This window comes from Macaca nemestrina, chromosome 10, assembly GCF_043159975.1.
Source record: "Macaca nemestrina isolate mMacNem1 chromosome 10, mMacNem.hap1, whole genome shotgun sequence".
NCBI lineage: Eukaryota > Metazoa > Chordata > Mammalia > Primates > Cercopithecidae > Macaca > Macaca nemestrina.
This window is the reverse complement of record NC_092134.1, coordinates 141,872,897-141,885,012: the sequence shown is the minus strand read 5'-3', so window position 1 is coordinate 141,885,012 and position 12,116 is coordinate 141,872,897. Positions and strand designations below refer to the sequence as shown.

Sequence of the window (12,116 nt, the reverse complement as noted above, 5' to 3'; positions counted from 1 at the left end):
AGCTTTGTTTTAGTTTATAGTTCTGAGAGGAAGAAGCTAGGGAGACACCCTTAGTGCCTTCTGTCCTGGAACTGTTTTCATTCTTGAAGTGCTCTTTTTTAATAGTAAGAAACATTTCCTCATCCTCTTGGTGATACAAAGTTCTTGGGCCACTATTTTCAGAGAAAACTAAGCTGAAAATATTGGCTGAGGGCCATTTTGCTCAGATCTCTCCTCCCATCTGGACTTTGTGCCCCTATGCATTCTTAAACACCAAATCACAACCATTTCTCACCTGTTAAAGTGAGAAGCAGTTTTCTGGCTGTTTCCAATGTTAGCATTAACAGATCAGATTTCTTTCTTTTTTTTTTTTTTTTTTTTTTGAGACGAGTCTCGCTGTCTCCCAGGCTGGAGTGCAGTAGCGCAATCTTGGCTTATTGCAAGCTCCGCCTTGTGGGTTCCCACCATTCTCCTGCCTCAGCCTCCCTAGTAGCTGGGACCACAGGCACCCGCCACCTTGCCCGGCTAGTTTTTTGTATTTTTTAGTAGAGACGGGGTTTCACCGTGTTCGCCAGGATGGTCTCGATCTCCTGACCTCGTGATCCGCCCGCCTCGGCCTCCCAAAGTGCTGGGATTCCAGGCGTGAGCCACCACACCCAGCCCAGATCACATATCTGTATGGGACTTGCCTTTCTCCAATGGAGAGGTGCCCATTTCTGATATTTACACACAGCTACAGATACATTTATAGTTTCCCTTGGATTTCGGGTGATAGCTAACTCTTCTTCCCTGCCACCTGTGCCCTCTTAGACCATGTTCTTATTAGGCCCTCTAATAGGAAGCCACGTCTACCACAGGCTCCAGACACGTAATGAGACCCTCAGTGGCTACAGCCTGTCTGTGGGCACTCGGCAGGAGACTTACATCTGCATAGTCTGTTGTGTTTGGTTTGACACTAGAGTTCAAATAATAAGGTGACTAATGGCAAACTGTCTGCCTGCTCCCCCAGCCCTTCCATGCACAGGCAGATGGACACACACACGCCGTCTTAGCCTGACCTTGAAATAACTGCCTCTCACAGAATAGCCTTTGTGCAGATAAGCCGTCAAATCTCACAGTGACTAGACCGTCATCCTCGGCTCTTTTGTGTGGTCTTGCGGACTGAGGAGGAGCCCGTAATGTGTTCCTCATCATTTCAGTTCACGTCTTTGTTATGTTGTTCCTTGTTGATTGAGAGCTGTCGAGGTCAGGAGTCCCTCTCGTTTGCCCTGGGTAACTCCACTTGCTTTTCCCCTCCACTCCCAATGCCGTAGGAGAGAAAGGAGAAAATAAAATGTGATTATGAGGTTGTTACACTGGTTTGCCCCGTAGGCAACCAACGTATTGCTGTTCTTCAGATCCGTCTGTAGCAGACGTGTGGTAATGCCGGAACGTGCTGTTGTGCTTGACTGTAGCAGTTACAGCAGGGCACGTGAGGCACCAGGCCTCAGAGGGCAGGATAGAGTGTGAGTTACCAGTTTCAATGTTTACACGTTCACACAGGCATGCAGGGAGTTAAAAGCCACCATTTTTCCCTGTGACCAACCGCCTAACTAGCTTTTCCTTTGAAATCCGGCGTCAGTCCTTGTTGGACTGGCCTGCTCAAAAACTATGACTCTCTTCTCCCTCTTTTGCCTCATGTTTCTTCCACATTCCTAGATTTTTGTCCCTAATGTCTCATTCATAAATCTGTAGCCCTGGAACTGTAATGTACAGTAGGGAAGCCATTCAGAGATGTGTGTGTGTGTGTGTGTGTGTGTGTATATATATATATATGCACTTATATTTAACTCTTCCATTTTTCACTAAAACACAATGAGTGATTTGTTGTGGGGAGCCAGGCCTCAAGCCGAGAACTGAATTGAAAATGTTTTCTCATCTTTGTTAACTCTTAACAGCGAGAAAGAATTTTGGAACACGTTTCTGCGCCTGGAATTTCTGAGTGCAGCAGTAAGTGGCTTTCTGAGTGGCGTTCTTGACTTGATTCTGGTTATCTCATTGACTTTTAGCAGCCGTCCTTTCAGGGTGCATCCTGCATGTACCCTTGATTGGTTGGCTTGTAATAATAGCTTCTGTGCCTCCCAGTAGCATTCTTTTCACTTTTCACCCCATTTCTATGTGCTGTCCTCATTTGTATATACATGGTAGCCCACCTGGTGATGAATGACCTGGTTTTAATGTGTCTTACAAGTTTCCAAGTACTAAAGCAAGTACAGAGAAGCCTACAGTCTTGACGTCCGTTGTAGCACATGAAGAGATTCGTAGATATACTCAGCCAGAGATGTCCTTCCGTCACTAGTAGGCAAACCCCTAACAGTCTGTTCCCTATGCACATCCCTTAGATTTCTTTTGAGTAGCATTTTTTATAATGCGTAAGGCAAAAGAGATTTTAACTGAATGAAGATTGAATAGGCAGAATGCGGTTAGCAGCTCTATAGTTGAGATTTCAAGATTTATTTTATTCTGAACACTGTTCCACGTCTCCTTACAGCTTTGAGGACATAATGTTTTCTCTTCATACCCAAGTCCAGAAATAAAGGATGTTTTGTTGTGTTTTGTTTGCTAGAGTGGTAATGCATCCTTAAAGAAAAATTGGCAACAGATTTGTGAGTTGTAAAACTAAGAAGAAATGATCATTTGTTTTTTCCAAAAGTGATTTTCACGTTTCTTTGCATTTCAAAACCTATAGTCTTTTGTGGTTTTCATAGGCACACTTACACTTTGACAGACCATAAAACCCTTTAAATCTGAAACCTGGCGGGGCGCGGTGGCTCAAGCCTGTAATCCCAGCACTTTGGGAAGCCGAGACGGACGGATCACGAGGTCAGGAGATCGAGACCATCCTGGCTAACATGGTGAAATCCTGTCTCTACTAAAAAATACAAAAAACTGGCCGGGCAAGGTGGTGGGCGCCTGTAGTCCCAGTTACTTGGGAGGCTGAGGCAGGAGAATGGCGTAAACCCGGGAGGCAGAGCTTGCAGTGAGCTGAGATCTGGCCACTGCACTCCAGGCTGGGCGACAGAGCGAGACTCCATCTCAAAAAAAAAAAAAAAAAAATCTGAAACCTTTGGATAGAGTTTCTACTTTTAGAACCAGATATTTCTATTAGTAGTGAGATTTCTGATTAACATTCATTCATCTCAGTGACCTAGTGGTCCCTGGACCTGAACTCAATAGTAACTGCATTATATGATTTTGTGAACTCTATTCTTTCACAAAATAGCTGTGTTTAAATAAGAACATAACACATTGCTCCAGACCTTTGTGACGAGGCTTGACATACTATCCTTCGTTTTTCTGACCCTGAAGTACGTTATTGACTAAGAAGATATCTTAGTTATTGAGGGTAAAGACTTTGAGGCAGAATTAATGAATTTGATTTTCTTGCATCTTTTACTTTTCAGAGTTTAGCTCTCAGCTGGGGCCTCAGGATAAGAATGCCATTCGAAGATGATAATTTTTATGGAAAGTTAATCTGTTATTCTGGGATTTTCTTAATGTAGTCTGTGTTGAGAGACAGCAGTGCAGTGATAGTCCAACAAGAAATCAAAACTACCACTAGCATTTATGCAGTTCATATATGGACAGTAGAACCTGCCTCTGAAGACTTCAGCAGGTAAAAAGAACGGAAAGATTTTGTAGCCACTTCAGGGCCCGGAGCTAACCACAGAAGAATCATAGTAGATATAAAAATAATTTGCCAGGAAGACAGTAAGTGATCAATAATGTTAGCTTTTAAAAAATGGCGTCTTTCGGGCTGGATGCAGTGGCTTATGCCTATAATCCTAGCATTTTGCGTGGGAATCTGAGGCAGGAGGGTCACATGAGCCCAGGAGTTAAAGATTAGCCGAAGCAATATTGTGAGACCCTTTCTCTACAATAAATTTTAAAATTAGCCAGGTATGGTGGTGCATGTGTCTAGTCCCAGCTACTTTGAGGGCTAAGATAGGAGAATTGCTGAGCCCAGGTGGCTGAGGCGTCAGTGAGCTGTGATTGCACCACTGCACTCCAGTTTGGGTGACAAGGCAAGACCTTGTCTCAATTAAAAAAAAATTATTATAAAAAATGACATCTTTCAAAGGACAAAATATTAGTACCCCACGAGAAAATACCTTAAGCCCCAAATAACATTCAGTAGCTATTCGTCTAGTCTTTATGAGGAGGCTAGGTGAGTTCTTAGAGTAACTCTCAGGCACAGAAACAGTCGAGTGGGAAGAGAAAAACCTATTGGACAGAAGTTTCACTCTGCACATTTCATCTAGATATTGAAGTCACGTGGCTCAAGAAAGTGTGTTTAGATCTCGTAGATAAATGAGTTGCAGAAACGGAATGCTGTAGAATCTTCTGTTACTATTTGTATTGAATGATACAGGAACTGCTTAACTGTCTTCCTAAAGACCATTAGTTATCTAACCTCACTTAAGTGGAAACTGGGTTAAAATAAACACCTTTGGAAGATCACTGGTCTTGTCACTATGCCATCAAATGCTGGCCTCTGAAACCTGTTTGAGAATCTATTATGTAAACAATAAATTATTATAAGACGAAACAAAGCTCTTAGTACTTAACCAAAAATGTCTCATCCCTTTTTATAATTTAAATTTTCTCAACAATTATGTAAATGTAGCATTGGGGCCATCATGACATTTTGGCATCATATTTGGTACAAGCAAATAATTGTGACAAGTTCACTTGTTAACTTTTTTTCCTAGTGCAGAAAAGTGTATTTAACTGTAGTTCAGCATAACTGGACAACCAGTTTGGCCCGACCACATATCTGATGGTTTTTAGTAGGACTCCTTGCCAATGTGTTGAGGTCGTATGCGGAAGAAAGTTACAACTTACGGGAAATGTCCCTCTTCCCTCTTGAGATTAGGCAGTGGCAGTTCCACCTTGTGGGAAGCACGGTTTCTTTTCTGAGCGGACTGCTCAAATTAGATAGGGAGAAAAAGGAAGAGATAAGGTCATTTCCCCTGTGATTGACATGGTCCATGTGTTCCGAGAGGCTTAAGTAGTTTTTTTCTGGATAGATTTGGGGACTCTGCTAGCTGGGCAGTTTCATACGCTTTCACAAAGTAAGCTCTATAGTTGTGTTTTTAAGACATTTCCCTTTGACAGGGGAAGAAAGAATAGACACTCTAGTCATTGCATAGAGTGGGGTTTGTTTTGTTTTGGAGTAAAGGTTTGTATTTTTATTGATATATTTGTACATATTTTGGAAGTATATGTGGTATTTTGATACCTCTATACAACGTAAATGATCAAATCAGAGTAATCCATCACCTCAGCCTTTATTTTTTCTTTGTAAAATGAGTTTTTATCTTGGATAAACAATTTAGAATTTCATTCTTTTTAAAATTTTCTTTCTTTTTCTTTCTTTTTTTTTTTTTTTTTTTGAGATGGAGTCTCGCTCTGTCGCCAGACTGGAGTGCAGTGGCGCGATCTCGGCTCACTGCAAGCTCTGCCTCCTGGGTTCAAGCAATTCTCCTGTCTCAGCCTCTCAAGTAGCTGGGACTACAGGCATCCACCACCAAGCCCGTTTTTTTTTTTTTTTTTTTTTTTTTTTTTTTTTTTTGTATTTTTAGTAGAGACGGGATTTCCTCTTGTTAGCCAGGATGCTCTTGATCTCCTGACCTTGTGATCCACCCTCCTCAGCCTCACAAAGTGCTGGGATTACAGGTGTGAGCCGCTGCACACAGCCTTTTTTTTTTTTTTTTTTTTTTTTTTAAATAGAGACAGAGTCTTGCTATGTTGCCCAGGCTGGTCTCAAACTCCTGGCCTTAAGCGATCCCCCTGCCTCAGACTTACTTTTTTTTTGTTTTTTTGTGATGGAGTCTCACTCTGTTGCCCAGGCTAGAGTGCAGTGGTGTGATCTCAGCTCACTGCAACCTCTGCCTCCCAGGTTCAAGCAATTCTCATACCTCAGCGTACTGAGTAGCTGAGACTACAGGTGCATGCCACCACACCCAGCTACTTTTCATATTTTTAGTAGAGACAAGATTTCACCATGTTGGCCAGACTGCTGTCGAACTCCTGACCTCAAGTGATCCACCCACCTTGGCCTCCCAAAGTGCTGGAATTACAGGCATGAGCCACCACACCTGGCCTCAACCTTATTTTTTAAGTTTTCGATTGGACTCTGAAATTTTTTGGAATACCAAATGCCATCATGTTTATTTAATCAATTAGCCTTCACCATAAAATGCATTTAAATCAGTTTGAAAAAAAATTTTTTTTTGAGACAGAGTCTCGCTGCAACGCCCAGCCTGGAGTACAATGGTGCAATCTCGGCTCACTGCAACCTCCCCTTTTCAGGTTCAAGCGATTCTCCTGCCTCAGCCTCCCTTGTAGCTGGGACTACAGGCGCCCGCCACCACGCCTGGCTAGTTTTTTAAATATTTTTAGTAGAGACGGGGTTTCACTGTGTTAGCCAGGATGGTCTCGATCTCCTGACCTTGTGATCTGCTGCACGCGGCCTTTTTTTTTTTTTCCAATAGAGACAGAATCTTGCTATGTTGCCCAGGCTGGTCTCAAACTCCTGGCCTTATGCGATCCTGCTGCCTCAGACTTATTTTTTTTGTTTGTTTGTTTGTTTGGTGATGGAGTCTCATTCTGTTGCCCAGGCTGGAGTGCAGTGGTGTGATCTCAGCTCACTGCAACCTCTGCCTCCCAGGTTCAAGCAATTCTCATACCTCAGCGTACTGAGTAGCTGAGACTACAGGTGCATGCCACCACACCCAGCTACTTTTCGTATTTTTAGTAGAGACAAGATTTCACCATGTTGGCCAGACTGCTGTCGAACTCCTGACCTCAAGTGATCCACCCACCTTGGCCTCCCAAAGTGCTGGAATTACAGGCATGAGCCACCACACCTGGCCTCAGCCTTATTTTTTAAGTTTTTGATTGGACTCTGAAATTTTTCAGAATACCAAATGCCATCATGTTTATTTAATCAATTAGCCTTCAGTATAAAATGCATTTAAATCAATTTGAAAAAAATTTTTTTTTCTTTTGAAACAAAGTCTCACTACAATGCCCAGCCTGGAGTGCAATGGCACAATCTCGGCTCACTGCAACCTCCGCTTTTCAGGTTCAAGCAATTCTCCTGCCCCAGCCTCCCGAGTAGCGGGAATTACAGGTGCCCGCCACCATGCCTGGCTGATTTCTGTATTTTTTTAGTAAAGATGGGTTTTCACCATATTGGCCAGGCTGGTCTCGAACTGCTGACGTCTAGTGATCTGCCCGCTTTGGCCTCCCAGAGTGCTGGGATTACAGGCGTGAGCCACCATGCCCAGCTGAAATTTATTTTTTATTAAGAATAAGGACCTAAAAAGTCAGCATCCACAGTCATAGTGGTAGCAGGAGTGAGCTAATAATATCTTTTCAAATTCTGTTTTACTATAAGGAATTTGACCTTCTCCGTATGACCATTTATCACATTGTCCCCTTTCTTCATGGTCATACTTTTTTCTACCGGTTTGTCAATCAAAAGTAATTACCTAAGATAATCAGCTCTTTCAGCCTTTGCAGCGCAGATGTGGCATTTGTGATGGTAGCTGTGTGCACACAAACATGCGCGTGTGCACTAAGAGAATGGGAATAAATTGCACAAACTCAATGAAAATCCCAAAAGTGATTTTTTAAAATCAATGTATCTGTGAAAGTAGAGAAAACCAAGCTTTTAAAAAATGGGGAATTAAATAGGGACACGTTACTTGGCATCATGGGGGATGTAGTAATAGAACCATGATCAGACAGTTTCATCATTGGTGCACAAAGTGTATTTGCATTTAAAGTAATTTTACCTTCAAAGATTGCACTTGGAATTCTTTTTAAACTTTCCACAATAAGTACCCTTTTTTTTTTTTTTTTTTTTGAGACAGAGTCTTACTCTGTCGCCCAGGCTGGAGTGCAGTGGTGCCATCTCTGCTCACTGCAGCCTCCGCCTCCCAGGTTCAAGCTGTTCTCCAGCCTCAGCCTCCCAAATAGCTGGGATTACAGGCACCTGCCACCACACCCAGCTAATTTTTGTATTTTTAGTAGAGACAAGGTTTCACCATGTTGGCCAGACTGCTGTCAAAATCCTGACCTCAAGTCATCTGCCCGCCTTGGCCTCCCAAAGTGCTGGGTTTCCAGGCATGCTCCACCACGCCCAACCACAATTATACGTGTATGCCCAGAAATAAAATACAATATTTTTGAAAGGTTGGTATTGTTTGCAAAAAACTGTCCAACTCCCCCACTCTAAATTCTCTACTTGATTGAAACATCGTCTTCCTTCTGTGACTGGCTGTGTTGTCGGGCCTTCTAGGTGGGAAATTCCAGCACAGAACTGGTACCATAAACCTGCTGATGAGGAGTCTCATGGAGCCCGGGAGCCTTCCACAGCAGCACTTTGGTGTTTATCGTTTATCCTTAGAGTGAGAGAGAGAACTTTAAAAACAAAAGTAATGCTAAATTGATTAATTTTCTGTGGTTTGTCTAGCCAGGCTCCAGCTTATGTGTTATATACTGTATAGGCCTAAACTGAACTCTGATCTTTTTAGTAAGCTAAAGCACTAAATCCTTGCTCTTTATTCTCTTTTAATTATTTCCTGGAAATAGTATTAGAAACAAAGGAAATGTGCTATATTTATTATGCAGCCATTAAAAACCTATTTTCACTGAAAATAGGTTTATATATATACACATATGTAGGTTTTTATATATACATATATAATGTAGTGAACAGTACTCACAATATAATGTTAAATAGATAAACAATGTATCAAGCAAAATGTGAGGTATGATACTGTTAGAAGCTGATTTATATAAATGTATTAAAAGACTTGGCAGGAAAAGTACCAAAATGTTACAAATGATTACTTCTGTTTTTTTTTTTTTTTGAGACGGAGGAGTCTCGCTCTGTCGCCTAGGCTGGAGTGCGGTGGCACGATCTCAGCTCACTGCAAGCTCCGCCTCCCGGGTTCACGCCATTCTCCTGCCTCAGCCTCCCAAGTAGCTGAGACCACAGGCGCCCGCTGCCACACCCAGCTAATTTTTTGTGTTTTTAGTAGAGACGGGATTTCACCGTGTTAGCCAGGATGGTCTCAATCTCCTGACCTTGTGATCCGCCCTCCTCAGCCTCCCAAAGTGCTGGGATTACAGGCGTGAGCCACCGTGTCCGGCCACATGATTACTTCTTGGTGGAAGTGTATGCAATTGTCTTATTTCCTTTATATTTTTCTTTTTTTCCCCACATTTTTTGGAGTAAAGTGTATATTGTTTTTATAATAAAAACATTAAACTTTATTTGCTTAAAAAACTTGTTTAAAAAGAAAGGAAGGGAGGTGGCAGGAGCAGTCCTCTGAGGGGGTCCGAGGAGGGATCAGTGTTACTGTGGAAAGTAATACCAGGCCCTGCTTCTGTTGACTTGATCATTGAGCTCCCAATTCATTAGTTAGGCCAGAGGTGTCCTGTTCATGAAAGTTGCCAGGCTGGTGACATGCAGCAGGTGCAGACCTCTGCTGTGTGAGCCCTGGGAGCACACTGAGAACTGCCAGCATTTCGGCAGTGCTCACAGCGCTCACAGCTGCTGAGTGTCGGGCAGGTGCTGCTGTAATGCTTGTGTTCTGTGATGTGAGATCTGGCCCCACTCTCCTCCTGAACACTCCAGGCTTGGACCAACTACCAACTACCTGGCCAGACTATTGTCACGAGAGCCGTCAGATGAAATCCTGGGGCAGGAGTCGCCGTCATTTAGTGTGCTTCCAGAAGGAATCAAAGGAGTCGCTGCTCAAGCAGGGGAGAGAAATGAGAAAAGAAAAAACGTAGAGCGAGTCTGTTACTTAAAAACAACACAGAACCAATGTTACAACCAAGAATTGTAGAGTCCTTGGCTGTGAGTCAGGTGCTTGGTGTTACATAAGGATTTATCAATCACTGTTTCAGAAGAATATCGGATAACCTCTGTGAAATGAATTGAGGGGAGCATAAGCCAGGATGAGGCAGAATTCGTAATGAGTTCCCTCATCACATCTCTTGGCCAAGAAAAACATGCACTTTCTCCAGAGACAGAATTTTTCTTCCATTCCAGGAGGCGGAGGAACACTTGATGTATATGTAGTCCAGGCTTTCAGATGAGCAGCTTTCACTAGCAGTTTTTTGTAATCTACTCAGAAATAAGTGAAGAGAGAAAGTGTGAGGTAACTGGAGTCTTTCTGTATCAGGAATAGCCTCTCTGTAAAAACGAGTTAGTCCTGTGCTTAATCCCTGCCTCAGTACAGAGCTATTCATCTGGTGTGGATATATTAAGCCAGCATTCTCTTCCTGTCTCCCAGAAGGGCGGCTGGGTGTGACAGCGTACATGTGTGACAGTATGTGAAAATGTTTCTGTAATCCTGAAGATTTCAGTAGTGATTAGAAGAGCGTTAGTCTTTGGTCAATTTTCTTTGACTTGGGAGGCGTAAAGAATATTTGAACCTCTCATTTCAGACCTTGACTTTCCTCTTTTTTTTTTTTTTTTTTTTTTGCCTCAGATCATCCAGCCCCTCTTAGAACTTGACCAAAATAGAAGTAAATTAAAGTTGTACATTGGACACCTGACAGCCCTCTGCCATGACCGAGACCCCCTGATCCTCCGTGGACTCACTCCACCAGCTTCCTATAACTTGGACGATGACCAGGCGGCTTGGGAGAATGAGCTGCAGAAGATGACCCGGGGACAGGTGAGCTTCTCACTCACACATTGAAAAGAGCCTGTGAAAATCCAGTTGCTGTGTAGGTTGATGCAGTGGGAGCTACCTTGGGGAATTCCATGTTTAGATTCAAGATTTTGGGGTGGGGAGGGGTTTCCAGATACCATTTTTTAACTGATTTTTAATTGATTTTTTACTGGTTTTTTTTTTTTTTAATTCACAAATTAAAAATGTATATTTTCCATGTACAACATGAGACTTGACTTGGATTGCTTGATACTTTGGTTTTGGTTTTGACCTGGCTTGGATTTCTGGATACTCTGATTTTGGTTTTGATTTTGGTTTGGTGTAAACTACAAAAGTGTGTATGTGCCCTTTTTACCTGTTCCTTTTGTGGTGTGTGTGTGGTGTGAGCGTGGTGTTTTGTCTAGAGGAAACATGGGTGAGGCACAAAGTAAGCCCACCGCTCTAGGAACTGTGTTGAAAATTTTCAAAAAAAGGATTTAGGGGAGACTATGGAGTACTATGACACCAGGAAAACTTAAAACTTTGTGTAAGGCCGGGCGCGGTGGCTCAAGCCTGTAATCCCAGCACTTTGGGAGGCCGAGACGGGCGAATCACGAGTTCAGGAGATCGAGACCATCCTGGCTAACACGGTGAAACCCCGTCTCTACTAAAATACAAAAAAAAAAAAAATTAGCCGGGCGAGGTGGCGGGCGCCTGTACTCCCAGCTACTCGGGAGGCTGAGGCAGGAGAATGGTGTGAACCCGGGAGGCGGGGCTTGCAGTGAGCTGAGATCCGGCCACTGCACTCCAGCCTGGGCAACAGAGCCAGACTCCGTCTCAAAAAAAAAAAAAAAAAAAAACTTTGTGTAAGATAGACTGGCCAGCATTAGAGGTAGATTGGCCATTAGAAGGAAACATGGACAGGTCCCTTGTTTCAAAGGTATGGCACAAGGTAACATGTAAGCCAGGGAACACAAACCAGCTTGTTTTAGACCCCCCGCCCCCAACACATGGTGGTTGAGAGAACAGCAGCATAAGCGGCTGGCAGAGGCAAGGAAAGACCAGCAGAGAGAGAGAAAGGAAAGAGACAGAGAGAAAAAGAGGCAGAGAGAGAGAAAGAGACAGAGGCAAAAGGAAAGTCAAAGAGAGAGAGACAAAGTCAAAGAGAGAAAGAAAGAGAGAGATATACAAGTGGTTAAGAAAAAAAAAAAAATGTACCCTGTTCCTTTAAAAGCCATCATACCAATTTTAATTTGGACAAAACAAGGTCTTATTAATAGCAAAGAATAATTAAAATCCCAAACTTACAAGGTTTTCAACAAAAGCAAAATTTGCTAAAAGTTAACAGTGTGACATGTATTATAGTAACTTCTAATCTTGTGGCCTTAGACAGTCTAGTCCACAGACATAAAAAAA

At 42.8% G+C, this 12,116-nt stretch overlaps 1 protein-coding gene across 9 annotated transcripts in view; it reads left to right on the top strand.

The window, feature by feature from the left end:
- Positions 1 to 12,116, top strand: part of LOC105484242 (ELKS/RAB6-interacting/CAST family member 1) — a 541,895-nt gene that overhangs the window by 471,361 nt on the left and 58,418 nt on the right. For 5 of the 9 annotated variants that reach the window (XM_071070649.1, XM_071070651.1, XM_071070652.1 and 2 more), the window contains one exon: positions 10,536 to 10,724. In XM_071070649.1, the coding sequence (XP_070926750.1) occupies positions 10,536 to 10,724 (189 nt within the window). Of the gene's footprint in view, positions 1 to 10,535; positions 10,725 to 12,116 lie in introns of those variants that run through there. The other 4 variants (XM_071070654.1, XM_071070653.1, XM_071070657.1 and 1 more) reach the window with 1 other exon arrangement.